The 26,805-nt window shown below is 38.6% G+C and overlaps 2 protein-coding genes across 5 annotated transcripts in view; one reads left to right on the plus strand and one right to left on the minus strand.

The window, feature by feature from the left end:
* Positions 1-2,473: 2,473 nt before the first annotated feature.
* LOC144664805 (meiotic recombination protein REC114-like) lies at positions 2,474-9,896 on the minus strand. The gene is made up of 5 exons (XM_078526025.1): positions 9,669-9,896; positions 9,465-9,554; positions 8,937-9,020; positions 7,859-8,140; positions 2,474-2,662 (listed from the first exon to the last, which is right to left on the minus strand). Exons 1-5 carry the CDS (start codon positions 9,777-9,779, stop codon positions 2,495-2,497), a joined length of 735 nt encoding a protein of 244 aa, XP_078382151.1. The 5' UTR covers positions 9,780-9,896; the 3' UTR covers positions 2,474-2,494.
* Positions 9,897-10,908: 1,012 nt separating this feature from the next.
* LOC144664626 (dyslexia-associated protein KIAA0319-like protein) overlaps positions 10,909-26,805 on the plus strand; it is a 29,362-nt gene continuing 13,465 nt past the window's right edge. For 2 of the 4 annotated variants that reach the window (XM_078525774.1, XM_078525776.1), the window contains exons 1-20: positions 10,909-11,202; positions 11,291-11,590; positions 13,365-13,395; positions 13,546-13,596; positions 13,991-14,388; positions 15,878-16,254; positions 16,916-17,087; positions 17,932-17,964; positions 18,773-18,817; positions 19,068-19,172; positions 19,712-19,809; positions 20,439-20,532; positions 21,613-21,705; positions 22,160-22,304; positions 22,700-22,764; positions 23,042-23,142; positions 23,832-23,891; positions 24,090-24,254; positions 24,624-24,715; positions 25,935-26,083. In XM_078525774.1, the coding sequence (XP_078381900.1) occupies positions 11,121-11,202; positions 11,291-11,590; positions 13,365-13,395; positions 13,546-13,596; positions 13,991-14,388; positions 15,878-16,254; positions 16,916-17,087; positions 17,932-17,964; positions 18,773-18,817; positions 19,068-19,172; positions 19,712-19,809; positions 20,439-20,532; positions 21,613-21,705; positions 22,160-22,304; positions 22,700-22,764; positions 23,042-23,142; positions 23,832-23,891; positions 24,090-24,254; positions 24,624-24,715; positions 25,935-26,083 (2,656 nt within the window). In that variant the 5' untranslated portion in view covers positions 10,909-11,120. Of the gene's footprint in view, positions 11,203-11,290; positions 11,591-13,364; positions 13,396-13,545; positions 13,597-13,988; positions 14,389-15,877; positions 16,255-16,915; positions 17,088-17,931; positions 17,965-18,772; positions 18,818-19,067; positions 19,173-19,711; positions 19,810-20,438; positions 20,533-21,612; positions 21,706-22,159; positions 22,305-22,699; positions 22,765-23,041; positions 23,143-23,831; positions 23,892-24,089; positions 24,255-24,623; positions 24,716-25,934; positions 26,084-26,805 lie in introns of those variants that run through there. The other 2 variants (XM_078525775.1, XM_078525777.1) reach the window with 2 other exon arrangements.

Raw genomic sequence — 26,805 nt, forward strand, 5'->3', positions numbered from 1 at the left:
GCTCGTATTTTTTTTAAATATTTTTAGCCAGAGATCGTTCTTAAAATTTTTATTATGCTTAAGAGGAAATCCGCCAGGACTTCGAGTAGTTATTGGACAAAATTATGTACCAATACTATTTACACCTAATTGCAAGCTTTTGTGTTACTGCTTCAAATATCTTATCGAAAGAAATCTTTTCTAACAACACCACACATCGAAAACACATTTTGAAGTTCCGCTGAATTCCACTGAATCTCTTAAAAGATGTAAGCTTTTGCCCATAGCTTGTGAACTTTAAATATCATTTTCTCAGACTCTGATAAGAAATTGTTGTACCAGAATTATTTCCACCTTATTGCAAACTTTTTTGTTACTGCTTCAAATATCTTATCAAAAGAAATCTTTTCTAACAACACCACACATCGAAAACACATTTGGAAGTTCCGCTGAATTCCACTGAATCGCTTAAGACGAATTTACAAAATGGCTACACGTGAGATTTTGCCCATACCTTGTGAACTTTGAAATTCATTTTCTCAGACTCTGATAAGAAATAGGCCATTTCCGAGTTACCCTTTGCCTCTGTTTCAAAACGAGTCCACGTGCGAAACCATTCAGATGAAAATGAGTTTCACCTACAGGTTCATTTTTATGCAAATCAAACTCATTTTCATTTGAAAGGTTTCGCACTTAGACTCGTTTTGAAACAGAGGCAAAGGGTAACTCGGAAATGGCCTATTGTTGTTGGTGTTATCACGGATAATTACTTACATCTTTACCTTTTATTAAGGGTAGGAAATAACGCAATAGGATTTAAATTATTCTGGAAATTGATTTTTGTCCAACTTTAATAAATATTACTCGACTTCCTAGTGGATTCCGTCTTAACCCTGGCTACGGTCCCTCAATATTTTTAGATAGAGATAGAGTTTAAACGAGGCGGAGTGGAAAATATAGGTTGGGGTTTGGGAGGGGGGGGGGGGGGGGGGGCGGTGTTGGTCTAATTTCAGCATCGTTTTGCGAAGCTCTGTTTTTAGAATAGAATTACCCAAAAGTGCTGATGGAATGATTGAAATCTAACATACACAGATATAGTTTGTATACTTATGCCTTAGCTAGCGTTTTTTAGAGTTTTTTACGCAAAGTTTAGATCCCAATTATGTAAATAAGAAATTGTCGTTAACAGGAATAAGTTAAAACAAGAATTCGAAACTGCGAAGATGTTTTTTTCACATTGTATCAATAATTTGAACCAATTGAAATAAAATAAAATAAAGGGAACTTTCCGCGTCAGCTGACTGGCGATTTACTTGAAGATGTTATAATTGTTATCACCGTTCCAGGGCGCCTCTCATTGCGCCCGAGAACGCCAAGGAATAGATGTGTCGTGGGCTGTTTACCAGTTTACCATTTCACTGGACGCCATCTTGACGGGAAGGGAAGCCGATAGAATTTACAGTGTTTGTAAGGGAATTCGATGGCAAATATATTTTTTTCCAAAATTTAAATTCTGAACAACTTATGAATCGCTGTGCTAGAAAGCATCTACAGTCGAAGCTCTCTTAACGGACACTCTCGTAAGCGGACAGCTCTACTTACGGCCACCTTGTTAGAAACCCCGTTTTTACTCCCATACAAACTCTGTATTTTTACATCCTCGTAAGCGGACATTACCGTAAGCGGCCGCGGACACTTTCCGAGATTACGTCTTAGACTTTTTCTTTGTTTTTAAGCTCCCGTAAGCGGACACCCCAAAGAAAATCATATAAAAACACTCTGTATCTTGTAAATCAATCAACTTCACATCGCCGTTCGTCACAATAATTTTACTGTAATTGACAGTACCATATTTCAGTGTTTGTTTTGTCGTCATCCGCGTCCGGTTACATTTCGAAACACCACTAACATGCATATTACCATTATGTTAGCTGGGCAAGCTCCCGTAAGCGGCCATCTATCCCCTACACCTCTAGTGGCCGCTTACAAGAACCATTCTCGTAAGCGGCCAGCTCCAGTTGCGGACACTTTTTTCGCGTCCCAAGGGTGTCCGCTTATGAGAGCTTCGACTGTAGTAACGTTTTAATTTTTTTGCATACATTGGTCTATATTCTTTTTCCGTAGAGTTGCGACATTTAGGTTTTGGTTCGATGGGTTGACGCGGCTCGCGGGAAAAAATATAGACAAAAGTATTAAATTTAAAAACGTAACTTAACGCTTTCTATCCCAGCTACAACCTTAAATTTGGTAAATAAAATCTATTGCCTAGTATGTTAACTTTACGATTTACAAGTTGTTCAGAGTTCAATTTTTGAAAAAATTGTTTGCGATCGTATTTCCATACTAACACTGCAATTTCTGACGGCGTTGCCTACCCGTTACGATGGAGTCTATTTTTTACGATTAGAACTACATGAAGCAAGCATTGTGACTGTTATTGTCTGAATACACTGTAAAATTACAGCTCGATACAGCGAAACCTTCCCAATACTGACACATGCTAAACGATACGGTTTTATTCTGAAGATGTCAAGTTTGTTAGTTCCTTTTCGACGGCCTCCACAAAAGCAGGGAAGTTACTGTCAGTCAAACAAAGTCTTATCATCAGGCTAAGCTGGTCCTGTGGAATATCAGTGTGGCTACTGGTCCGGAGGCCATCTCTGCGTGGCACTGACGATGTGATCTGTAGTGCAAAGACATCCATAGGATGACTTAAATTGTGAAAAATGTGAATGTCATTATCGTCACTGATAAGGTCGTGGTTTTGTCTGTCTGTAATATTTAAGAGCATCCTCGGATACCCAGGGGCAGTAAATGGGGGCGACGGGCAGCTTATCGGGACAACGGGATTTTCGGGCGAAAGTTTACAACATAGAGCGTAACAGCCCCTGGGCACTTTGTCTTACCGAACCAGTTCCAGAAGCGTTTAAACTCCTTCCTCTTGATTGGCCACAAAAATATTTTTGTGGCCAATCAGCGAGGTTGACCAGAAGAGCGACTCTGACGTCTTCTTACACGAAGTTGTTTTCCTCATAGACTCGTCGTGGATGCTCTGCCCATCAATCGGATGCTATTACATGGAGAGTCTCAGAAAAAAAATAGCTTTGGACGACTGCCAGTTCTACACTGTTAGTTGCGCGCTTTTTAATAGTTATTCGAGTAAACAACAATTCTTATTATTTTTCTCGGTCGTTGCCCGACTTCTGGAACTTGCCACGGTCTGGGTACTTCACTGCACGGGCCACGATTTGACATCTAGACTCGTCTAGACTCGATTGAGAGGGTACAAATTGGGTTGAAAATTGACCATTTTCAATCGATTCGTATGTCAAAACCATCACGCGCAGAAAAAAATAAATACAACCGGTCTATTGCATGACTCTTCCTTGTCCAAATAAGCATAGTTTCAAGAGTTTTGGTTTAATCTAATTATTTTACGGTAAACAAAACCAGACTATTCTCACGCGAAATGAAAGTCGGTCGGTCAAAAGAATCGTCATTTTCACTATGTGCCTTATCTCAGAATTCCTTGAGATAAATATATTTCAATTGTAGAAGGATGATACTTTTAAAATATTTAAAGTTTTGTCTGGGTAAATGATTAAGCACTTGTCAAAAAATTATTCAAAATCGTACAAAAACGACACAAATCACGCAAGCTTTCGAATGCGTGACTAAAAGTATTACCACCGTATTTGTTCTTTAAATCAATTTAGTCGCAACACTAGCAATACCAAGGCATAAATCATAATAAATATGTTCACCTTTGCTTGATTATGATATCCTGTCCCATGCAGTACGTTTTTTCCTGTCATTTCTTTAATGGCTTCCCGTTCAGTTCGCATGCCGCTTGTCGAATCCGTCTGCGACTGGTGAATTTGAAGCAACCACCGATACGAGTTTAACCAAATATGTATCGTCATGATTAACAAGCCCTTTTTGTGTTACTTGATTAAGCCATATTTCAGGTTATAGCCGGCAAAGCGTTTTCGATAAGCCACTTTGCAGTGCCTGTTGGCCCCGTTATTATTCCAAGTGAAGTATAAATTTGCATACTTTCGAGACAAGCGTGACAGTTTTTTATACTTAGGGGGTGGGGTGAGGAAGGGTCTTAAATTTTTAGATGAATCAATGGTTTGAAAACGTTTGAAGATGAATTGTCACAAACTCGTATTTGCTACGTGATTTACTTTACTTATAAGTTCTGCTTACGCTCAAAATCAAAGAGAGAAAAACCGTCAAAGTATTGACAAAAAGCCGCTGTCAGGAAAAAGTGTTGTAATCTATTAAAGTTAGACTTTCTAAAAGTCGTTTGCTTCTCGTTTCCGGTTTGGTGGTAGTCTATAATCTACTAATTGCTGGTTGCTCCTTCTATAAAAACCATATAATTCAGTTATGTACTTCGTTATTCTCCAAAACAACAAAGTAAAATAATTGACCTTGTGTGTGCGAGAATTCACGTTGTTTACTTTTAGGAGACGAGACTAATTTAATTTACTAAACTCGATTATAGATGTTTGAATGATTTCTTTTTTCTCACGAACCATTTGTGGAGCAACCGGCACAACACAGTCCCCGTAAAGTGCTTTTTCCTTCAGTTGTCTGGTGAACTGTTGGAAACTCCACATGTTCTCGCTGCACTTGGTGTCTCATAGAAGTTTCTTGTTCTTTTAAAACGATAGTTGGCAGTCCTTGCTCGTATGATCGACGCGATTTTACTATCTGTCCCTTTCATCGATCCGAGCTTGGAATTGGATGGCGAAAAAGTTCCAGTACATGCAAAGTTCCTCACGAGATTGCTTATCACAGTAAAGGGAAGACTTCTAAAGGAGATAGGGGGTGTTTACCATTTACAAAAAATTTCCGGAAATTCCGGGTGGGATGTAAATGGAACACAATTTTTCGGTTCGTCCCACTGGAAAATTCCCGAAATAAACGGACAACCTGAAAAGGTAGTCCCGTTTTCCCGGTGGAAACTTCCCAATGGAAATTCGTGTTCCATTTACAGATTTCTCGTCTTTCTCACTAGTCCCAAGCCTTTTTCGCCGCCGGGTCTCACCGCTCCTCAACTGAAATGGCGGGTCAGTCTTATGTAAGTTCTTCATGGTTGAGTTTTCAGGGTTAAAACGAGTCAGTGCTCTACTCAAGTCTTTTCATCAGTTATACAAAATATACTGCATTACGATAAATGGTAGGTAAAAGTTCTGCCTGAAGCCAAGCTTTCTTTGGGCAAAGCAAGTATATTAAATTCATCGATCGAATATGCTGACAAAGAACATTTAAAATAGCGTTACTATTGTGGCACAGGTAGCGTCTCATGAAAGTTGCAGCCGCTGCAAGGATACTTATTTCCTCATAATCTTTTGAATTTATCAGATTTTCCTTGTCAACTACGAACTTTATGATTTCATTCATCACGGCACTTGAGTATAAACATCTTTCGCGGACGATTCGAACAGAAACTGAACAGAGAGGAGCCTGTGAACGAATGAGACCCGTCTAAATGGAACGCACTCTTCCCAACGCAAATTCCCAACGGAAATTTTCCGAAATTTTTTGTAAATGGTAAACAACCAGAGATGTAGGAAGAGAAATATCAAATGTCATATTCCAGAAAACTGGTATCCTTGTTCCCGTGGGGTCAGGTTTGACGTTGTGAAATTCTTTTACATCCCCATGTAAAATACGGTATTAGTTTGTGACAATTCATCCCCAAACGTTTTCAAACATTTGATTCATCTAAAAATTTTGGAAGGGTCTTAAAAGACCCTTCCTCACCCCACCCCCTAAGTATAAATAACTGTCACGCTTGTCTCGAAAGTATGCAAATTTATACTTCACTTGGAATAATAACGGGGCCAACAGGCACTGCAAAGTGGCTTATCGAAAACGCTTTGCCGGCTATAACCTGAAATATGGTTTAATCAAGTAACACAAAAAGGGCTTGTTAATCATGACGATACATATTTGGTTAAACTCGTATCGGTGGTTGCTTCAAATTCACCAGTCGCAGACGGATTCGACAAGCGGCATGCGAACTGAACGGGCAGCCATTGAAGAAATGACAGGAAAAAACGTACTGCATGGGACAGGATATCATAATCAAGCAAAGGTGAACATATTTATTATGATTTATGCCTTGGTATTGCTAGTGTTGCGACTAAATTGATTTAAAGAACAAATACGGTGGTAATACTTTTGGTCACGCATTCGAAAGCTTGCGTGATTTGTGTCGTTTTTGTACGATTTTGAATAATTTTTTGACAAGTGCTTAATCATTTACCCAGACAAAACTTTAAATATTTTAAAAGTATCATCCTTCTACAATTAAAATATATTTATCTCAAGGAATTCTGAGATAAGGCACATAGTGAAAATGACGATTCTTTTGACCGACCGACTTTCATTTCGCGTGAGAATAGTCTGGTTTTGTTTACCGTAAAATAATTAGATTAAACCAAAACTCTTGAAACTATGCTTATTTGGACAAGGAAGAGTCATGCAATAGACCGGTTGTATTTATTTTTTTCTGCGCGTGATGGTTTTGACATACGAATCGATTGAAAATGGTCAATTTTCAACCCAATTTGTACCCTCTCAATCGAGTCTAGACGAGTCTAGATGTCAAATCGAAAATTTCGTTTTTCTCAGAAAAATAAAACTATTTGAAGAAAAAAACAGCATAACGTTTTTAGTTTTAATAAGGACTACCTTCATGCAGTAGATGAGCGAAATCTCCGTATTTTAAGAATTGCCGCAAAAAACAATTTTTGTTCGATTCTTCTACAAACTTGCTCTTAAGCGAACATGGGTTACCCTCCCCCTCTGCCCCCACGCCCCCGAAAAAAAAAACCCACACGGTATTTGCGTCTTGAGAGCTAACACCTCTTGCGTGCGAGAACCAAACGCTAGCCGCATAGAATAAGGGCAGCCTCGAGCCAAAGTGGAGCATACTGCCAGAGCTTATCCCAGTTCTGATAGCATTAAGCAGCTAGGAATATTTCTACTACCCCCTGGATGGGATGCTACTCCATCGCAAGGTACCCACCCCCAGCATTATTTTGCCGGAACCCATTTATACTGAATACACCTGGGTGGAGAGGGGGCACTATGAGTGATGAGAGAAAAGTGTTTTGCCCAAGAACACAACACAGTGACCCCGGCCAGGGCTCGAACCCACAACGTCCGCTCCGGAGTCCGGCGCGCTGACCATTAGGCCACTGCGCCTCCCGCAAAGAATACAGCAGTGTAATCGTTGGCTGCAGGGTTGTCACTCTTGTTTCGCTTAGTTTGCAATAGAACTGGCTTATGGACACTGAACACAATTCAGTTTGGACCTTCAGTGTATATTTTCTCTCTTCTATTTATGTAATTTCTTCGCTGATGTTTTAATTTTATTGTTGTAGGTATGATTTCAGTTTATAGTGCAAAATAATAAAAATCTGAATTTGAAATTAATAGGAGAAGCAAACAAATGGGCTCTCCTGAGAAAACATCGGCCCCAGCTATTGATCTTGAAACCCACAATCCGCGCCATTATTCCGGGGGGACACTCATTTCAACAACTGTAACGTGACATTCCGTTACGAATTCTCAGAGGGGTAGAACCCCTCCCCCCCCCGAAACCCATGTTGCAAAATAGACGGCAACGGAAGGCATTGTTTTTATAAGGTATGTACAGCATTGTAATGGGGCAGGGGGTAATTGCTATTTTTGCTAAGTGTAAAAAGGGCAAGTGTCTCAAGAATTGTGACGTGGTCTGCAGTCTGTAAAATTACCTTAGCATTAGTGTCGTCACGCTAAGTGCCCAAGAAAGCAGAAGCATTGCACGAACTGCACCCCTCCTTTTCACCCAAGCCAGTTCTTAAGGAAAAATTACCTTATGAGCTAAGTCGGGCAGTGTGAATTCACTCGTAGCAGCACTCGCTGTAGAGCTGCAGGTGATGGTGCTTTTAGTGCCTCTACTGACTAGCTGGGATTCAGGGGAAACTAACTGTGAATCTTCCATAGGCACCTGCGAGTCGGTCTCGGCCGAGGTCGCCACCGGCATTTCTCGCACGGGGATCTGGGGAGAGATCTCTGATATGAAGTGACGGCAGTTTTCCATGGCTGATCGGTTGGAGCTTTTGTTGAATTTAATCCTGAATCTCCTGCAATCATTCTGTTGATATTCAGAGACAAAAAAGAAGCTTATATGACTGCCGTTAATAAGCCCTTCTTTGAGGCAGTATTTCACCCACTTCGTGCATCCACCGTTTCATTGATCAGCGGTTTGTTGAAAACAAACAAGCTGCTCACTTTAATCAAACGCACAGAACGGAACAAAAACATGGAATAACCTAATAATGAGAAACAGTGCTTTTCTTGGTATATTTCGAAAGTATGATCAGCCACAATCAGATAAGACTTTCTGGCTAACTGACTGCCTGACTTGCTGACTAATTATGGACTGACTGACTGACTAACTGACTGACTGACTTTCTGACCGACTTATTGACTGACTGACTGCCTGACTTGCTGACTCACTGACTATACATTCAATGTTTCAAAAAAGGAAAGAGCTTCTTAACTTACAAGCACAATGAACATTATAATTTATTTAATTTTTACATATATTGACATTATGAATTGTATAAGAATCAAATTTTTGTTATTTCTTAAATGTATTCAAATGTTAAAACCTTTGTTGTAAACAGACCAATTCCTCCCTTTGGAGAGTAAGGCGCAATAAAGATATACTATTACTATTACTATTACTGACTTATTGACTGACTTATTGACTTATTGACTGACTGACTGACTGAATAATTGACTGACTGACTGACTGACATCCACTTTATACTACTATTACTACTGATCATGAACATGGCCCTATTCTCCCAGAGGATATTTAGGATTCAGATGATGACTGATCATGAACTGGACGAGTCAATGCAGAGACACTGCAGATAACTTACGTTCATCTTGTACATGAACAGCATACTGTCGCCTTTAACTACAGCTTTCAACCACTTGTTGGCGTTAAACAAAGAGTAACTTTCCTATGAAAAAAATAGCTGGATTTAAACGCTGCTTCTAAATTGTTGAAAGTCTTTTCATTCCTCATTTGTATAAACAGCATTATAAAATGCTGCTACAATCCATACTTTAACAGTTCTGTCTGTCTTTCGTCTTGTCTGTTTATTTTTCCAAGAAAAAAGGAAAAGAAAAGAAACAACTTATGGAAAATCTTGGAGATTTTCTCATTTTACTCGAGGAGTTTCTTAAACTGCATTTTAGCCTTGTACTTTATATTGTACTTTAAAATGGCGACCAATTTGCTCCGTATTAAATAAAGAGACATTCTATTTTAGCTTTGAATAATATACAGAAGTAACATTATAATAATATGCTGATTAGAAATACAACTAAAACAGATATGAAAAACTTAAAACTAGCTAAGTTAACGTAACTCTAAGCTAGGTTTATTATGAGGGAAAACTAACGTGTATAATTTTCCCATCGCTTACGACCATGTTTGACTCTAGAAGCGATACTTGTAAAGTACTAACTCCGTCTTCCGAAGGCGAAAATTGCTGCAAATTCAAACAAAAATGAAATAAGAAAACTCAAGTTAAAACAGCTTTCAATCTACGAAACTACTTTATATAATTGCAGTGTGTCTAGTTCTAAGACAAAGGTGTACAAACCTTCCAATGTCCTTGATTCTGATTTTGTTGTGCCTCGCTCGTGCATGTCGAAATAAACTTCGCATACTTTTCCAAAGGCCAAGATTGCACAGCTCTGTTCGTGGTTAACATATTACTTGTGAATCAGTTCGATACTGACCGTTTAATTCAGCTGAAATTGTATAAAGTTTTATCTGAATTTTCTTTTACTAGAAAAAGAAAATTGGGTAGCGCCGTAGCGACTTGCAAAGCCCGCTGTCAGGCTGATGCAGTCATGGGCGACGCGGCTACGCCAAATAAACTTTTGGCGGGCTTTCTTTCCCGCCAAAAATAAAAGGGAACGCGGTGCGCAAGCTTCCCGACGAGAAGTCGAGAAAGTCTAGTCCATCTGGTTATGTAGCGAAGATCTATCTGCTGAAAAATTATTTGTGAGGCGTCCCTTGTAAAGCCAGAAAGTTGTTCGCAAGTCGTGAAATCATTAAATTAAAGTCGCTTGTATGCTTATGGGTCAAGTTTACGCAGCAGACTTTCAAACTTTAATATTTTACTAGTTTTTATCATTTCAAAGTACTCTTTTCAACGAAATCGATATATTGTTTTTGCTTCATCAACTTTTAAGTTGCAATTGAAAAAACCCGTACACTGTACTTCTAATAACACTGACTTCATTCTGACGCACTGCGTGCGAAAAAAGCATTACAATTCGTCATTTCTGCATCCCTATAGCAGATAGGACGAGGAATTCATGGAGCCTAACTACAAACAGTTACTCAACAACTTGGGTTTATAGTGATGACAAGGCAAGCCAGGCCGCAGAGGCCCTCCAATTCGAAAAGAAAAAATGAAATAGAAAAAAAAAATAAATAAAGGCGAAATAAAGGTGAAGAATAAAGGCGAATAAAATTAACCCGAAGAGAAACACTTGCTCGCTTGCTGGCGCGCATGGCACCCTATAATGTTGTTAGGCTCACATGCCCCCACGGCATTTTCTTAAGAAAGAAAAATCACCTTTGGAAATCAATCTATCAACACAAAGAAAAAATATGTTTTTATTATTTCTGTGCGTTACCTAGCATGTTTTCATCCTTTCAAATATGCACCTTTCTAAAAATCACGTTTAAAATTACACTCGAGCCGAAAATTTGTTTTCTTTGCGAAATTGTTTTAAATCAGCTGATTTCAAACCAATGAGCGTCGAATATCGCCAGATCCCCGTATGCGTTACGTCATGTAATCAATAAACCATAAACAGCTTCCGACCAAAATGGCGGCCGTGTATTGAAGGAAGTGGAGATCTGCTGGAATTTGAACTGTATTTGTGGCGCTGTTGAGTTCATTTATCGGATTGCACCGATGGATATCAATTACAGGGAAGCGTTTGAACACGAAATTGTTCAGACCAACGTATTTGGCGGCACATAACGTCCAGAGTTCTAGAAATAATTCGAACGTATAAACTCAGTTTGATATGCAATGGATTCTATGGAGTGCGCGCTCTGTTGGAAGTCACGACACAAAACCAGACTCTGTTTGTTATATGTATTTATATTTCTAGGTTAGTATGGATTAGTATTAATGGAAAATCTGTCGAAATGGTCTCTTTTTGGTGCAACTTTTATAACACAAGACTGCGTTTGTTATAGGAATCGTGGCTTCGAAATCTAGCAACTTCAACATGAAAAAGTGCACGAAAGATGGCCGCGAATGGAGCAGGGCCACTCTTCGGGAAGGCGCTAGGGCTGGAAATTTTTCAATTCTGAAACGAACTACGAGCATGAAAACATGCAAAGAACTTTGCTGTGGAAACGATTCATGCGAAGTAGCATTGCTTGTCAATGGAGGTTGTTTTTCTGTGCAGTGTAAGAGCGCTGAGGCGTGCATGCCTCAGAAAGTCGTAAAGCGCTCTGGAGTCGTCGCTCCTCGAATTTTCGTACGGAACATTGGTAAGGGAAGTTTATTGTTATTTCAGATTAGTAATATCTTATAGAAATTAGTGATCGGAAGTGCTAATTATTGTTGAAAACTGCGAGAGTCGACAATAGCTTTCATTGAGTCGAGTCTTGCAACGTAAATTTGTTAACTCTATCAAGTTTCCGTGTGTGATTCTAATGGGAAATTTTTAGCTTCTTAACACCTCTGCCGTAATCAGGCTGTTTAATCTCTTCAGAGATTATCTACTTTACATATTTCGAAAAAAATGCAAGGGATCAAAAACTCAAACGTTTATAGAAAAGTTCTTTTGTTCGTTTTGTTGTAAGCGTTGTCTATATTGTTCCACGAATCTTGGTACCTGTTGCTAATATCGAGCCCGTTATAGCTTTGTGCAATCGTTGTAAGCGATCTAAGAGCCAGGTGATCAAACATTCCCATCATTTTAATTTATGGTTCCCTTCGTTTAAAAGTAAAAACAGCTGAATAAACATAAATGGACTTTTATGCTTGTCTAGTTCAAATTAAGGAATTGCTCGAGAGACCGTGGCTGAACAAACGAATAAATTATTTATTTCTTTTAATTTCTCGAGTCTGTAGAAATCTCTCTTTAATGGTACATAAATCTAAAGATTGATTTAACAGCAACTGAACTAAAAATGTACTGAAAATTCGATCTAGTAATGGGCTAGATGTTGTTGTGCAAGCGACTAAAATTCCATATTAATTTTAAAGCATTAAAATAATTGTAATGAGCTTTTCAGTGACAAGTTTTGACATGTTTATTATTGAATGACACTTTCCTTTAAATGCTTATGGCAGGCAATAGTTAGCCTGCGTACCAAGCGTTTCCGTGCGAGCGAAGTGCTGCTGTGTGTCCCGTGCGAGCAAAGATTCTGGCGAAGAGAGCACTTCGCTCGCACAGGAACGCTTGCTACGCAGGCTAGGCAATAATATATGACATGGTTACATGAGGCAGTTTTACCTTGCAAAACATGCCATGACTTTCCAGTCGAAGTAAGTGGCTTTTACAAAATAATGCTAGTGGGTAACTGATTTTATCCTGAGGCAATCCTGGAGGTTTAATCCAGGATCAAATATTTAGTTTTGTTGTTGTTGTTGTTAATCACCATGTGTATTGTCCCAGAAATGTCAACCTCAAAAAAAAAAAAAATCTGGCTGGGAGATTGCCAGTTTTGCCTCTTGACCTCCCAAAAACATAATAGAAAATAGAGTTCTGCTAAGTCATCTACAAAAATACAATAAATATCCAAAAATCTTTCCCCTCCTCGAAATCTGTCGCAATAAATGCAAAGACACATACTCTAGTCACTTTTCTTCATATCCGGGAGATTTGGTGACCTATACAGGAGACCAGAAGATTTGGTCTGGTTGGGAGACGTCTGGAAAACGAGAGGAGTTGGAGATGTTGTCGAGTCTCATTCCCCAATTAAGATAAACCTACGTGTACAGTGCAGGTGCAGGGGCTTAGCTAGCCTATACACCCGTAGTCTATAGGTTACAAATTTTTCAGCCAGTACTCACACTTTTGTACTCGTCAAATCTAAAGGTCACTATCGAAAGACTCAGTAAAATATGCTTTTAACTTCATTTATTTTACTGTATAATTTGGTTAAAAAAATACCCAACCCTATTACCATCCCAACCCATCCACCAAGCAGTATACTTCATTAATATTATTGGTAACAGCTCTGATGTCAGACCTAAATATCTTTTATTCTTCTCACTTCAATTAATCATTTCTTATTCATTTTTTTATACATTTAGCCAAATTTTTAAAGAAAAGGGAACAAGAAAGGTTTGTATTACAAAAAATTCTCTTTTGTACTTTACAGTCATTGTATACATTTGTACATGTTACCAACAGAACAAAATTTTGTCAATTTTAATTGAATTGTAGTCTGTATAATATTATTTTTTTGTTAAGTTGCATATTTTCTGTTTATAGTACAAATGCTTTGGATTATGACCCAGACAAGGAACTTATTAGAGAAAAAAGGTAATTGACATGCACCTGTAATAATTATTTAATATATCTTTTAAGAAAGGCTATGGGGGCAGTAGGAGCATTTTGCAGAATGCAGAACACAGAATAAATGATGGAGTGATGAAATGACGGAATGTAGTATAATGCCCTAACCAACAAATAAAAGCAAACCGCAAGCAGACCGGAGTGAAAAAGCTAACCGCAAGGAAACTGGAGTGAATACTAACTGCAAGCAAACCGCTGACCATCAAAAATACTGTACTCCTTGATGTGGCCTCGTGCTACAGAAACTAGGATAAGCTTTAGCAAGATGGGCTACTAGGCTCGATGCAGACTTTACCTTTCTTACATTGTACTGTGGTCTGTGAAAATTTGTAATGGTTCTTTCTTTTCCCTCCTGTCTTAGACAAGCGAGTTGCCACCACTATCATGGTCACATCTGCAATAATTACTTAGATAAAAGCAAACTACTGTATATAAACAAGAATCCCAAGATACTAGAGGAGAGCCTTAGAAGTCCTTTCAGCCTTCTAAAGCCACGACTTCTGGAAGAGTGCGCAAAATATGCACTGAAAGCTATTTGTCTCAGCACTTATCCTTACTGTTCGAGTTCAAGTAAACCCAAGCCAGTCAGGTTATGTAGAGAGGACTGTGAAGCGCTGGAAAGTAGTGTTTGTGAATCAGATTTTAGAGTTGCGAGAGAGTTCGACTACTTGGCTGTGATTTTACCAAACTGTACTGCTTTGCCACCAAAGGGTTCGGCAGAAGCAGAGGGATGTCTCAAGCTTGGTTTTCCTGATTCAGGTAAAAACTACTAGATACACTTTACATAAGGTTATCACCTTTACATTGAAGGACAGAAGCAAAAAAGAGATCAATTTTCCATTTTCTAGAAAGTGCGTTATTATGTACCGTACAGTACATGAACATTATCTATTCTTGCTTTATGCAGTCACTGCATCTTTTATTATTTAGTCCTTATTTTTTTAAATCTTTTTTTATGGTTCAGGCAAAAAGGTACTGTTAGATTGATTCATGGCACCAGCTAATGACAGGCCATCCAATAAGAGGTTTATGTACCAGGGTTCAAAATAGCAGCCGGCTGTCGGCGGTAGCCGGCACTCTGACGATACTTGCCGGCTACTTTTCACCGAAGAAATAGAAAATATCATGCCTTGATCGGCCAACTGAAATCAAAGTTGCGGTAATGTTGAAGTAAACATTTCATATCAGACAATAAAGCAGCTACAGGGCTAGAAAAGGCGACTCACTGGTCACTAATGCGACCAAAATTTCATCTTTGTCGACGAAAACTTCTGATTTTACGGTTTAGTCGCCAATGTGGCGACTTTATTTCTGTGTTGAGATGAATAACGGGCTGCCCCACCTTCTCAGGTATTGTGTCCCTCCAGAAAATTATATTGGAGATCTTATTTGCTTCTCAAACATTCAAAATAAGAAAGGAAGTCACAATGCTCCAATCCATTCTTTTGCTTTGCCGTAAAATATTCTATGACTTCTATCACTTCGGAAAACTTGCAAATGGCCGACTGGGTTTGAAATCGCCCCAGAATGCATCTGGGTACGTCATGTATGCAGATGGATTGTGTTCCTTTGAAAATGCATAGCTCTCTAACAGCCGGGAAAAAATGAGCCTTGACAAAAAAAGCCGACAAATTCAGGCTAATCTCGAAATTTTATTTTGAACCCTGTGTACATGTAACAATATTACTGCAGTTTTGAAAATTCTTCAAAGTTCATTTCTACAGTACCGCCTGAAATCATATGCACATCAGCCGCGGGTTTCACGAGGTGGACGCGTGGGTAGTGCACGCGGTTTGCCCGTGCGTCCACCTCGGGAGGAACGAACGAAGCACAAGACGAAACCGAGACGAAACCGAGGGAATCACGCGTTCTTCAAAGCCGCGTGCTTTTAATTGCCTTTGTTAGCTTTATTGTTGCTCTTTATTGTTAGGTTTTTGACAACGACTCCCAAGAGATTTGATCGGCGGAAACCACAACAAACAAAAGAGAACGCTGGTTCGTCCAAAAAATCAGCGAAATAACATTTTGATCCTGCCGCCTGCGAAAAAATTTGCGACATCGAAGAGAACGTTTTATTCGCCTAAACATTGTGGTATCAGTGGTTGAAAAATGTATGTTTTTCTGTCGTCTAAAGTTGGTGATCAGAAAATCCTCAGTTTTCACTGTTTTGACAACTTAAAGTGTATAATGACATATATGTTTTATTTCCTTATTAAGTTAATTTAATTACATTTCATGTTACATCAAGAAGAACAAACTAAATCATTGGATGTGGACAGCTCCAAAGACCTTAAAAAATTACTCACCCACAGCGACGATGATGAATCTGAAGCAACAACTGCTAAACCTGTTACTACAAAGCATTTCTCACGCAAAAATCACTCTTCAAAAGGACATTCAAAAAGTAAGACTGCAGTGACAAAGCCAACAAGTGCGACAGTCACGTCTTCATCACAGACATTGTCAACGCATAGTGAAGCTGTGAAAAATGAGAGTTTTCTTCAGGCTTCCTTAGGAGAGATAAACCCCGTTTCTCAACCAACTCGGTTGTCATCTGTTTTTAGCAGTATTACTCCTCAAGACACTCCAACACCTCAAGATGCCCAAAATAATGTGTCTGGAGTGGTGAGTGCACATTATTATTCAGTATATACATGTACATGTATGTTGCAGTATTTATCTCATGATCAGTCACTTGTAATGTAATTTCTTATTTTAAAGGGATTGTTTCACGGCTGAGGTAGGTAAATTCGTTGAGTTTGCCATATACTAACTATGAATTTAGCTGTAAAGGCAATTTCAGATATAAATTTATTCCAATCCAAAATTAATATTAATAGTGGGAGGCACAGCAGCCTAGTGGTTAGTGTGTTGGACTCTGGATGGAGTGGTCTGGTTTCAAACCCTGGCCAGGGTCACTGTGTTACAAGTGTTCTTAGACAAGACACCTTACTTTCACAGTGGCTCTCTCCACCCAGGTGTATAAATGGGTACTAGCAAATTTACTACTGGGGGTAACCTTGTGATGGACTAGCATCCTATCAAGCCCGTGTAAAAAAGTAACCGAGTTCCTGGTGGGATCCCACAAGGAATACTGGCAGGAAGCCGGTTGGTTTTTTACAACTCAAGGGAGTTGCTTTATGCTAATAAAAGCTGGATAAGCTGCGGCCTGATGGACCACTAGGCTTGAATGCAGACTTAACCTTTACCTTTGTTGTGAAACATTTCGCTGCCCTGTTAATGATGTTCTTGTACGCTGTTGCTCACAGATTTTTTCTCCTTGTAGGTCGTCCCTCTTCCATCACCAGCCAGTACCGTATCAACTGTTTCTTCCTTATTGCAAGCTCCTGTCACTCAGCCAACACTTGTAAACATCACAAACAACACAGCTGATCAAGTGGATTTGGCTCAAAGTAGTGACAACATATCTTCATCAATACCCCCTGTGGTTACCATGGGTAAGTGTGAACTAACATTAATTTTTATAATTTATAGTTTCTTTTTTAAGGTCTTATTACATTGTACAATGAATCAGAAGACTACATAATACATAAACATTCATAAACACTGTAAATGGATAGTAAATGGCAGCCTATAAATAAAATAAGCCAGTGAGAATACTAAGGGTCATTAGTAGAAAGTCGTCTGTGTTCTATTGGAAATCTGCGAAACAGTTTGGTTTTTCCATTGTTTTCTATTCACCCACAAAACTCGATCATGCATGCTTTGCTCTTTAAAGAGACAATATTAAATTATTATTGACTTTTGGCTCAAAAGTACATAAAATTGCGGGTTTTGAACTGCAATCCTTTACCGTTTCTACAATAAGACTCCACTTGTTTTCTTTGGGTGTTAGTCAATTTGGCTGTGCCTTGTTGACTATTCGCTCACAGAAAACTCATGCAGTCAAAAAAAAATTAATATTTCCCTGCACCCCAAGTAATAAGTATTAAATAAAAAAGTTATTGGACTGGCATAAGTTATACTGCTGAAAATTGATGGCAAGAGTACTTACAAATTATCGGTTGCCAATTAATTTGTCTCATGACACAGTCATTAACAGTTAAACAAATAAACTGCGTACAGCAGGTTATTTAAAGTGCACCTTACCCCCGAAAAACGCAACATTGAGATGAAGAAATATTTAACCATTCAACTCTCTAACTCATGCACAATCAATTTTGAAAGTATTGTTTCGGGGGTTAGGTGCACTTTAAACTGATGAGATAATTGATTTGGGAAAGTTGACAAGTTACATATTTCTAATGTTTGTAAATTTACACTGATTTTATATGATTGCAGGGCCAATCACTAACAAGACCGACAATAACCTGGGTAAGAATTACGTTATCTTTGTTCATACAATGATTGTACTAATTTTTAGTGTTTATGGTACAACATGGAGCTACTTAAACTACTATTAAGTACCTTATTCTCACTCAATTTTGCGAGTACTAAATTTCGTGATTTTCGCGATTTTGAAAAAAAACCCGCGAAATTTAATACTTGCGAAATATAAGACACGCGAAGTTAAAAATCGCGAAATTTAACATCGTGCTGATAATATAAAAAAATAATGAAACTCAATGTGTTTTATCATAGTTATTCTAACATGTCTGAGCTTCATGTTTAGAAGTTTTTTTGTTTGATTTAATGTCCATTAGTTATCTCCCACTCTATCAGTGGCACTGTTTGAACGGTTCTCTGTCGTCAAGTTCCTCAAAATCTCGCTCTTGCAGTCGTGGATGAACCTTTTAGGGATTTAGACTGTTAAATACGTTATGTTTTGTTATGTGTAGATTGTTTTGTTTGCTGTTTTTACGATGACTTTCATATTAATTATGTTGTTACAGTTTTGAGGTCAAAGCTTCATATTGAAGAATAGGTAAAAATCGCGAAATTTAATACACTCCAATTGTACCTCCCTCTCAAAATTGCGAAATTAAGTACTCGCGAAATATGGCTCTTGATTTTTCGTGAAATTAGGTACTCGCGAAATTTAGTGAGAATAAGGTATGAAAATAGGGCTTAAGTTAAATAATGAAATTTTTCTCAAACTCTTTTAAAATTAAGGCAGCATTTTAAATGCATTTTAGACAGTTTCAAACATCTGTAACTGATTACTAATCCATATTTTTGACAGATACAACTACCAAAAAGCCATCATTAAAACCATCTAGTACTGGAGGTCAGTTTGATTCTTAAAATTAATGTGTGCATACAGTTACTGTTGTCTGAATGAACAGGTACATACATCTACATCAGTGTGCAAAGTGGCCTTAAAGTTCTCATATGGCAAATGTTATACATTTTGTTCCTAAAACCCATGTAGCAGACTGTACACACTGTGTATGCATTTTAACAATTATGTCAAATAGTGGTCTTCCTTTAATTTGTGAAGAACTGAAAGGTTAAAAAATGTGTTTTTCTTCTTTCAGTGCCACGCCCATCCCTTCAAGTTTCTGCTGGAGATAACAAAGTACTAACATTGCCTGTGAACACAGTAAGCTTGTATGCAAGTGCCTGGCCCAAGGAAACATCAGGTAAGTAATGAACTAGAAGGGGCACATGTACAATGTAGTAATCTTATGGCTAAGAAGGAGGTGTGGGTCAAGTGCTTCCAAAGCTGGTCTTGTATTCTGGAGATCACAGGTTCAAGCTCTCCACCTTGTCACTAGCTGGATTTGTTCTCAGTCAACCTGAGTTCAGCATCTCAATCATGCTTTGTAAATTTTAAGTTTGTAAGTTAATTTTGAGAAGTTTTCAATTGTGTCTAAAAAGCAAAAGCAAAGTAATCACTCTGGCCAATCACAAAGGACACAGACAATCCAGTGAACCAATCAAAATTCAAAGCAAATACATGTAGCTGGTACCAAGCGCTGGAAAACGTGCACAAGGGAGACACGATTGGTTTTGGTTTTAGTCCTAATTGGCTGTGAAAGTGGTGCGGGATTTTTAAACCAATCACTGAGCGTAATAATTCAAAACCAAAGCAAATGCAAATTACCTTCGATACTCAAGTGAAAACTGCTCTATCACAGTGTAACAGAATGAAAATTGTTTTATTGATATTGCTTGTTAGACAATCCATACTCATACCACTGGCAGCAGATTTCGGCACCTGAAGGTAGTCATGGTTACATGGAAGGGCAGGACTCAAGGAGAGTGATACTTAGTCAGGTACACAAAAAGGCATTTGAGGGATTTGTGATTTAATCCATCCATTGGAAAAATGTTCACTTTTGTACACTATATGTTGCAGTTTAATTGATTAAATTGTTCACAACTTTCCACTTACCTTATTATAGGAAATTAACGCGTCATGAAATTAACGCAAATTTCACATTTTCGCGTTAATTTAAGTCGCGTTAATTTTTGTTAACGCTAATTTCCGCGCCGTTAATTAAGTGGAGCGTTAATTTCCATGACGTTAATTTCCATTATTTTGGCCCCAATTTTTCGTTACAGTCCAGATGTTCTTGACTCCAAGGAAAAAGCATAATTTTATCTTGCCACTATCATTGATACTGCGAAGAACGCTCAAACTGGGAAAAGTACCACAAACATTGTTTTCGTTTAAATAAGATTATACGCCTACAAGTGTTGAACTAAACTTGTCCCTGTTGGGTACGTCGCGTTAATTTCGTTTATTTTGAAATGTTACCCCCTCTTTCGCGTTAATTTTCTTTATTGGTAAGTTATTTTTCTTCAATTTGCGTTAATTTAAGTCGCGTTAATTTCAAATACCTTAATTAACACAAACGTTAATTTCCTATAATAAGGTAGTATTTGTATTAATTTCTCAACAGCTTGACCAGTCTGGAGTATACCAGTTCAAAGTGAAGGTCATAGGAGCAAATCAAGCTTATGGATATGCATTCATAAATGTCACTGTTCTGCCAGGTGAGCTTTGAATCAGCAGCTTATGAGAAACATCAGACATGTTTAAATCAGATCCTCATGACTGTTCATTTCATCTGACATTTAAAAGATGATTTCCAGTCTGTACTGCGCAATCTCCACCTGGCTGTGAATGTTTGAAAGTCCACAAACAGAAGAATCTTTAATAGCAAAAATAAAATGGGACAAACTTACCTTTTCTTCATTATTAACGCCAGATATCGCAAATAACGAGAAGAAGTTTGACGGTATTCAAAGGGACGTTTGCTCACGTGAGAACGACACCGCCTAAAACTTCAGTACGCATCACCGAAGTGTAACGTCGCAAAACAAAATGAAAACAAACGCTGAGTCTGCGCAGTACGGACTGGAAATCATCTTTAACATGTTGACGAACATACATTACAGTTTACACTGTACTGTAGAGCAGTTTTCAGTCGAGTGTTGTAAACCAAAATCAAAGTAATCATGCACCTTGGTCAATCACAAAAGATGCATACAATCCAACTACCGGTTTAAATCAAAACTCAAATCACGCAAACATGTAAAAAAAAATGTAAATGTATTTATTTACCCACGTGACACGGAGGAGCTCAGGAGCTCGTTAAGACGTGTATGTGCATCCAAGGTAAATTGGAATTTGGAGCACACTTGTTGATTTTTGTGGAGGGAGGAAAACCGGAGAACCCGGAGAAAAACCCTCGGAGCAAGGACGAGAACCAACAACAATTTCAACCCACGTATGGCACCGGGCCGGAATCAAACCTGGGCCACATCGGTGGGAGGCGAGCCCTCTCACCATTGCGCCACCCCCTGCTCCGGCACCTAGCACAGGAAAACGTGCATGAGCAAGGTGCGATTGGTTTCAGTTTTACTTCTGGTTGGTGACAAAAGTGGCACACGTTTTTCATACCAATTACTAGGCATAATAATGCAAGTGAACCATCAAAATATATTATCACATTAAACTTAAGTAATTATTTCAGGATGAAACTTAGATCTTAGTGGTTGTTCATAGAAGAAAATCATGATCAAGCTCCTTCAAAATAATGTTAATTTGTTTATTTTGATTATTGTCTGCAGCTCCCAGAGTGAATAAGCCACCTCGTGCAGACATATCACCCAAGGAACAGACAATTACTCTCCCGACTAATGAGGTTGTGCTTGATGGTTCAAGTGAGTAAAAATTTTATTATGTCGCGAAAAAATGTTATTGGATAAAAATGTTAAACACATAATGAGAGGGTCATAATGAAGATGAATTCTCAACAATGACACGAGCTTGGGATAAAGAAAAAGTCTGAGACCCCGACGGCAATCGAACCCTTAGCCCCTCGATACTGGTTGGGCGCTCTAACCAACTGAGCTACGAGAGACTTGTGGTGAACTGGACCATTTACTAAGTTTATATGTGATGTGCGTCTTGCATACTGCTAGGATCGACAGTGTCGAAATCATCAAGTGTGTAGTAAAATAATAAGGATGGTAAATTTTAAGCTCGGTGATGAATAATGAAGATGAAGTTTCAACAATGACACAAGCATGGTACAAAGAAAAATCTGAGTCCCTGACGGGAATCGAACCCATGGCCATACTTTCACATGTGTAATTTGTCTCTTTTGTTGTACAGAGAGTTCTGATGATGATAAGATCACTCAATACAAATGGGAAGAAGTGAAAGGTCCTCTGAATGACAAGAACAAGGTGATGAGTTCTGGAGCCGACTCCCCTGTGCTTCAACTCAAGTCCCTTGTGCCTGGAATCTATACATTCAAGTAGGTCTTGTCTTCATCACAAAAACTGACATTTGACTTTTAATTAGCTTCATTGTATAGTATACTGTACTTGACCTTACAAAGCCAGACAAAACAAAATTTGGTTCAAGAAATTAGGAGTGTCCATAAACCGAGAGTATTTGAAATTGAGATTCTACTGTCAGTAATTATAGTTACTGTTAAGCTTAATATTGATGTGAATTTAGACAAGTTTGTCAGCCTGGTTCTTATTTAGAAGGTGGAGCCTAAGACCAGTATCAAGGATACACAACAGTCAGTACCTGCCTACATGTAGTTTCAAAATTTGCTCATAAAGAAGTTCACCTTAAGTGTTCTTTTTGCTCATCTACTCTTAAAACTTAACAAAACCTTGTCTGTGTGTTTTAACATTGTAGGCTCACTGTTACCGACTCGGATGGCGAATCTGATTCCACGACAGCCACAGTGACTGTTAATGATGGTAAGGAGACTAGTAATTGATTCCTTCATATAACTTTTCTTATAACCTTTTTGTAAAAAATTCAAACGGAAGAGTGATGAGAAAGATGGCTCTGATCTGTCAGAAAAAATGCAATTAAGGTACACAATTGCAGCTGTAGAACTGTAGAGAATGTAGATAATATTAGCAAGGTGTCTGAAATGTTGAGGAGGATTATTTTTAAATTTTATCATGTTTAATTTGGTAATTGCATGAAGTCAGATAACAAAAAGTTGATTTTCGTATTTCTTCTCTTCAGAGAAAGATTACCCACCTGTGGCACGTGCAGGGAATGATGTAGTGATTGTACTCCCTGTGGACCATGTGACGCTTTATGCCAATGGAAGCACTGATGACAAGGTATATGTAAAACCATTGATCAGAAGTTATTTTGATTTGCAGCTTTCGTGAATTTCTGTTAAAATAAATTATTGTCAAATAAATTTTCCCAGGAGATGTTTCATTGAGTTGTAACAGTCAAATGAAAAACATTGTATCACACGGCGAAGGGTTTTATGAGAGTTTGTATTAAAGGAACTTGCGAAGGGTTTGAAAAGGGTTTCAGTGGAAAGGGTTTGTGAAGGTTTTGCATAAAAAACAAAACAAAAAAACCTGCTTTTTTCGATAAGACGTGTTCTTCCTATGGAGGGTTCACAAATGTCAAACTTCATCAAAATTTGAGAAAAAAATGATAGAATTGCACAGTTATGAGGACTTTGCAATCTTTATTTCCTTCAATCTGAGGTCTGTATAACTTTACAATCTCTGTACAATCTTGAACTGAAAATCGATATAAATAATCTTTTCCAAACACTCAATGCTTTTTCTCACTTCCAATGATCAACATCTAGAACATTATCTCTCTCTCTAGCGCCGCCTCTTTTTTTTAAACCCCTCCTCTCCCAGTGCGTAAATTCAATGCGTAATGTCAACTGGGTTTTGGAAAAAAAAAATCAGCAATATTAATTTCAAATAGCGAGATTTTTTATGTAACCAAGGAATCTGGTTTAGAATGTATTTTGATCTCTTCTTTTCTGTGGTCTTTGTAGGGGATTGTCAGCTATGAATGGAGCAAGACCCCCTCTAGTCCAGCAGTAGGAGACATGCAGGTATGTAGTATTCTCCTTTGCATCCATTGTTTGGGCTTGTCATGCAATGCACCCTCCAAGAGTTAAGCATTGCGTGACAACCGCAATAATAACTGCAGAGGAGATCAGTTCATGATTGTATGAACAGTTAGTATTTTTGTTCAGGAAAGAAAAGGGAGTTCTGTTCAGTTTACCAAGGAATAAATTCTGTTTGTGTAGGGTACAAGTTCTCCAACTCTGAAGGTGTCTAACATGGTTGTTGGAGATTACACGTTTGTGTTAAAAGTGACAGATACAGGCGGACAGACAGCCAGTTCCAGCGTGACAGTTGTAGTTCAACCCGAGAAGAATGCCCCACCTGTGGCAGTGGCTGGCTCAGATAAGGTGAGCATGGGTACCCTGTGGTTATTAAAATAAAAAATTAATTACAGATACAAAGCGAAAGTTATAAGGGGAAAGAGTTAGAAAAGTGGCATTAAAACTTGCTAAAATTCCTGTTCATTTCTTTAAAAAAAATGCAGTCGACTCTCTTTAAGACCGACACTGTCAGGACTGGCAGCAACTCAATACTGTCCGTCTTAAAAAGGTGTCCATCTTGTAGGGCAATTAGCTACAGAAAAATGACTGTAAAACGGCAGGGACGGGACCAACACCAGGTGGCTGGCTTATAGAGTTGTTCGTCTTACACAGGCATGACTGTATAGCAGTGTCCGTAGAGAGAGTATAATAATTTGCTTTATTTGCTTTCTTTAGGATCTGGTGTTTCCTGATGACTCGACAGTTCTTGATGCTTCTGGCAGTCGTGATGATCAGAAGATTGAGAGTTACCACTGGGAGCAGGCAAGGTGAGCGTAGAAGGCTTGTTTGGTGCTTGACTTCATTCTCTGTGTACTGACTGCATGCACTTCACAGTTGTTGGAACACGTGTACCGTATTTTCTCGATGAAACGCCGGGCCCCGAATAAACGCCGGGTCTCCAAGCTGTATTTGAAAATAACCCCCTTAAACATTTACTAGAGGTTTAATGTGCTGTAAATATAATGTCTACATATTTGGCTGTCAAAAATAATGAATAAAAATCATTTCTTAGAAACATAGGGCTTAAATATACTGCTGGAATCAAATAAACGCCGGCTCTCTCGGGCCAAGTTTGAAATAAACGCTGTTTAATCGAGAAAATACGGTACATTTCCTACCGCATCCCTCCATAATTATAGTGTTTCGCATGAGCTGGTTTCCATAATATAATCATGATCACGGGAGATTTCCAGGAAATGATGGTCAATGGCCGATTCCCTCTATGGCGCGCGCCTGCAGGTAATAATGGTAGTTGGATTCATCAAACCATGCGTGAGACTTCGCAACAATGAATACAACTACCATGATTCCCTGCAGGCACGCGCCGTAGAGGGAATCGGCCATTTCTGTAGATAATGATTTTTGTCCTGAATTTTATCCAACACAATTGGCATAGTAGCGTTCCATTCTGATTTCTTCATTGGGCCGATGGCCAACAACTGCTCCAATGTGCCATAATAATACACTGTAAATTAAAAAAAAAATTAATGAATGATAAGTCTGAACAGTAAGCCAGTGAGAAAACAAGATGCAAGGCACAATATGACCGTTCTAATTTATTAGGAGAGCCATTGGATGCGGTAACGCATTTCAAGTGAGCAGGAAGTTTTTCTTTACAGTTTCATAAAGCAAAAAAGTTTTCCTTAACATTCTTGTCATTTTGAGAGTGGAACAATGTGATCATTGGACAAAGCAACTGTAATGCAGATAGATATTCACGCGGCATCAATGCTGCAATACACGGATCCAGAGTTTCAGACTTCCGGTCCAAATTCAAAGAAAAAGTGAGCACTCATTAAGTCAGACCATTGTTAAACATCGCAAAACACAATAGCCTGACTTAATGAGTGCTCACTTTTCTTTTGAATTTAGACCGGAACTCTAAAACTCTGGATCCGTGTATGGTGTGACGCTGAAAAAAAAAATCACTCATAAAGGGAAAGCGGCATTCTTGTTATTTAATTTCCTTTCTTTATTCCTTTTCAGTGGACCACGCCAAGCCGAAATGTCAGGAGTCAATCAGAAAGTTGTGACAGTAAAGAAACTTCTGGAAGGTCACTATATCTTTAAGCTGACTGTCACTGATGACAAGGGACTCACAGGAACTGACACAGTGGCTGTTAATGTTAAAAAAGGTGAGTTTTCAAACAAAAAATTGTTTTATAGTTTTGGTGGGAGGGGAGGGGTCTTATGGGTCTGTACTCCTCTCTCACTGTTCATTTTACTTCTGGTTCCCGGCCTGTCCTTAGTGGTTCCGGCCTGTCTGTGTCTATTTATATTGCAAAGTATTACAAAATGTTGCGAAACTTTTCTTATTTCTTGATTCCCACTATTTTAATGATCTCACTTCCCGTAAGTTTTGGGGGCAGGGGGCGTGTGTGTTTCCTGCTTCCCGTACCTTTTACTTCTGATTCCTCCCCCTTCCTTAGTGGTACCCTCCTCTGTGTGCTATTTATATTGCAAAGTACATGTACATGTATTACAAAATGTTGCGAACTTTTTCTCATTCTCTCCAGGCTCCTACCACCTTGAGAATCCCACTTTCACCCTGTCTTCTCTTGCCTTTCATACCAATCCTGCCCCCTGTAATATGCACCCCCCCCTCCCCCCCGTGCCCCTCTGCTCAGTTCATCTACTGTGGTCATCCAATGGAGTGAAGTCCTATAAATTATAGGACTGAACGATTAAGTGTTGTTGATGACAGACTAACAGCGATCACCAACATTTTACGAAGTACTAGAATAGTTAACCAAGTCAAATGTTACATGAAAGATCACACTTGACGAACTGGTCCTTAGAAATAATAGATTTAAACTACTGATATTGTACCAACGTGTTCATTTTATTGAAAATGGAA

Source organism: Oculina patagonica, chromosome 9 (assembly GCF_052425735.1).
Source record: "Oculina patagonica isolate OP01 chromosome 9, crgOcupat, whole genome shotgun sequence".
In the NCBI taxonomy this organism is placed as follows: Eukaryota; Metazoa; Cnidaria; class Anthozoa; order Scleractinia; family Oculinidae; genus Oculina; species Oculina patagonica.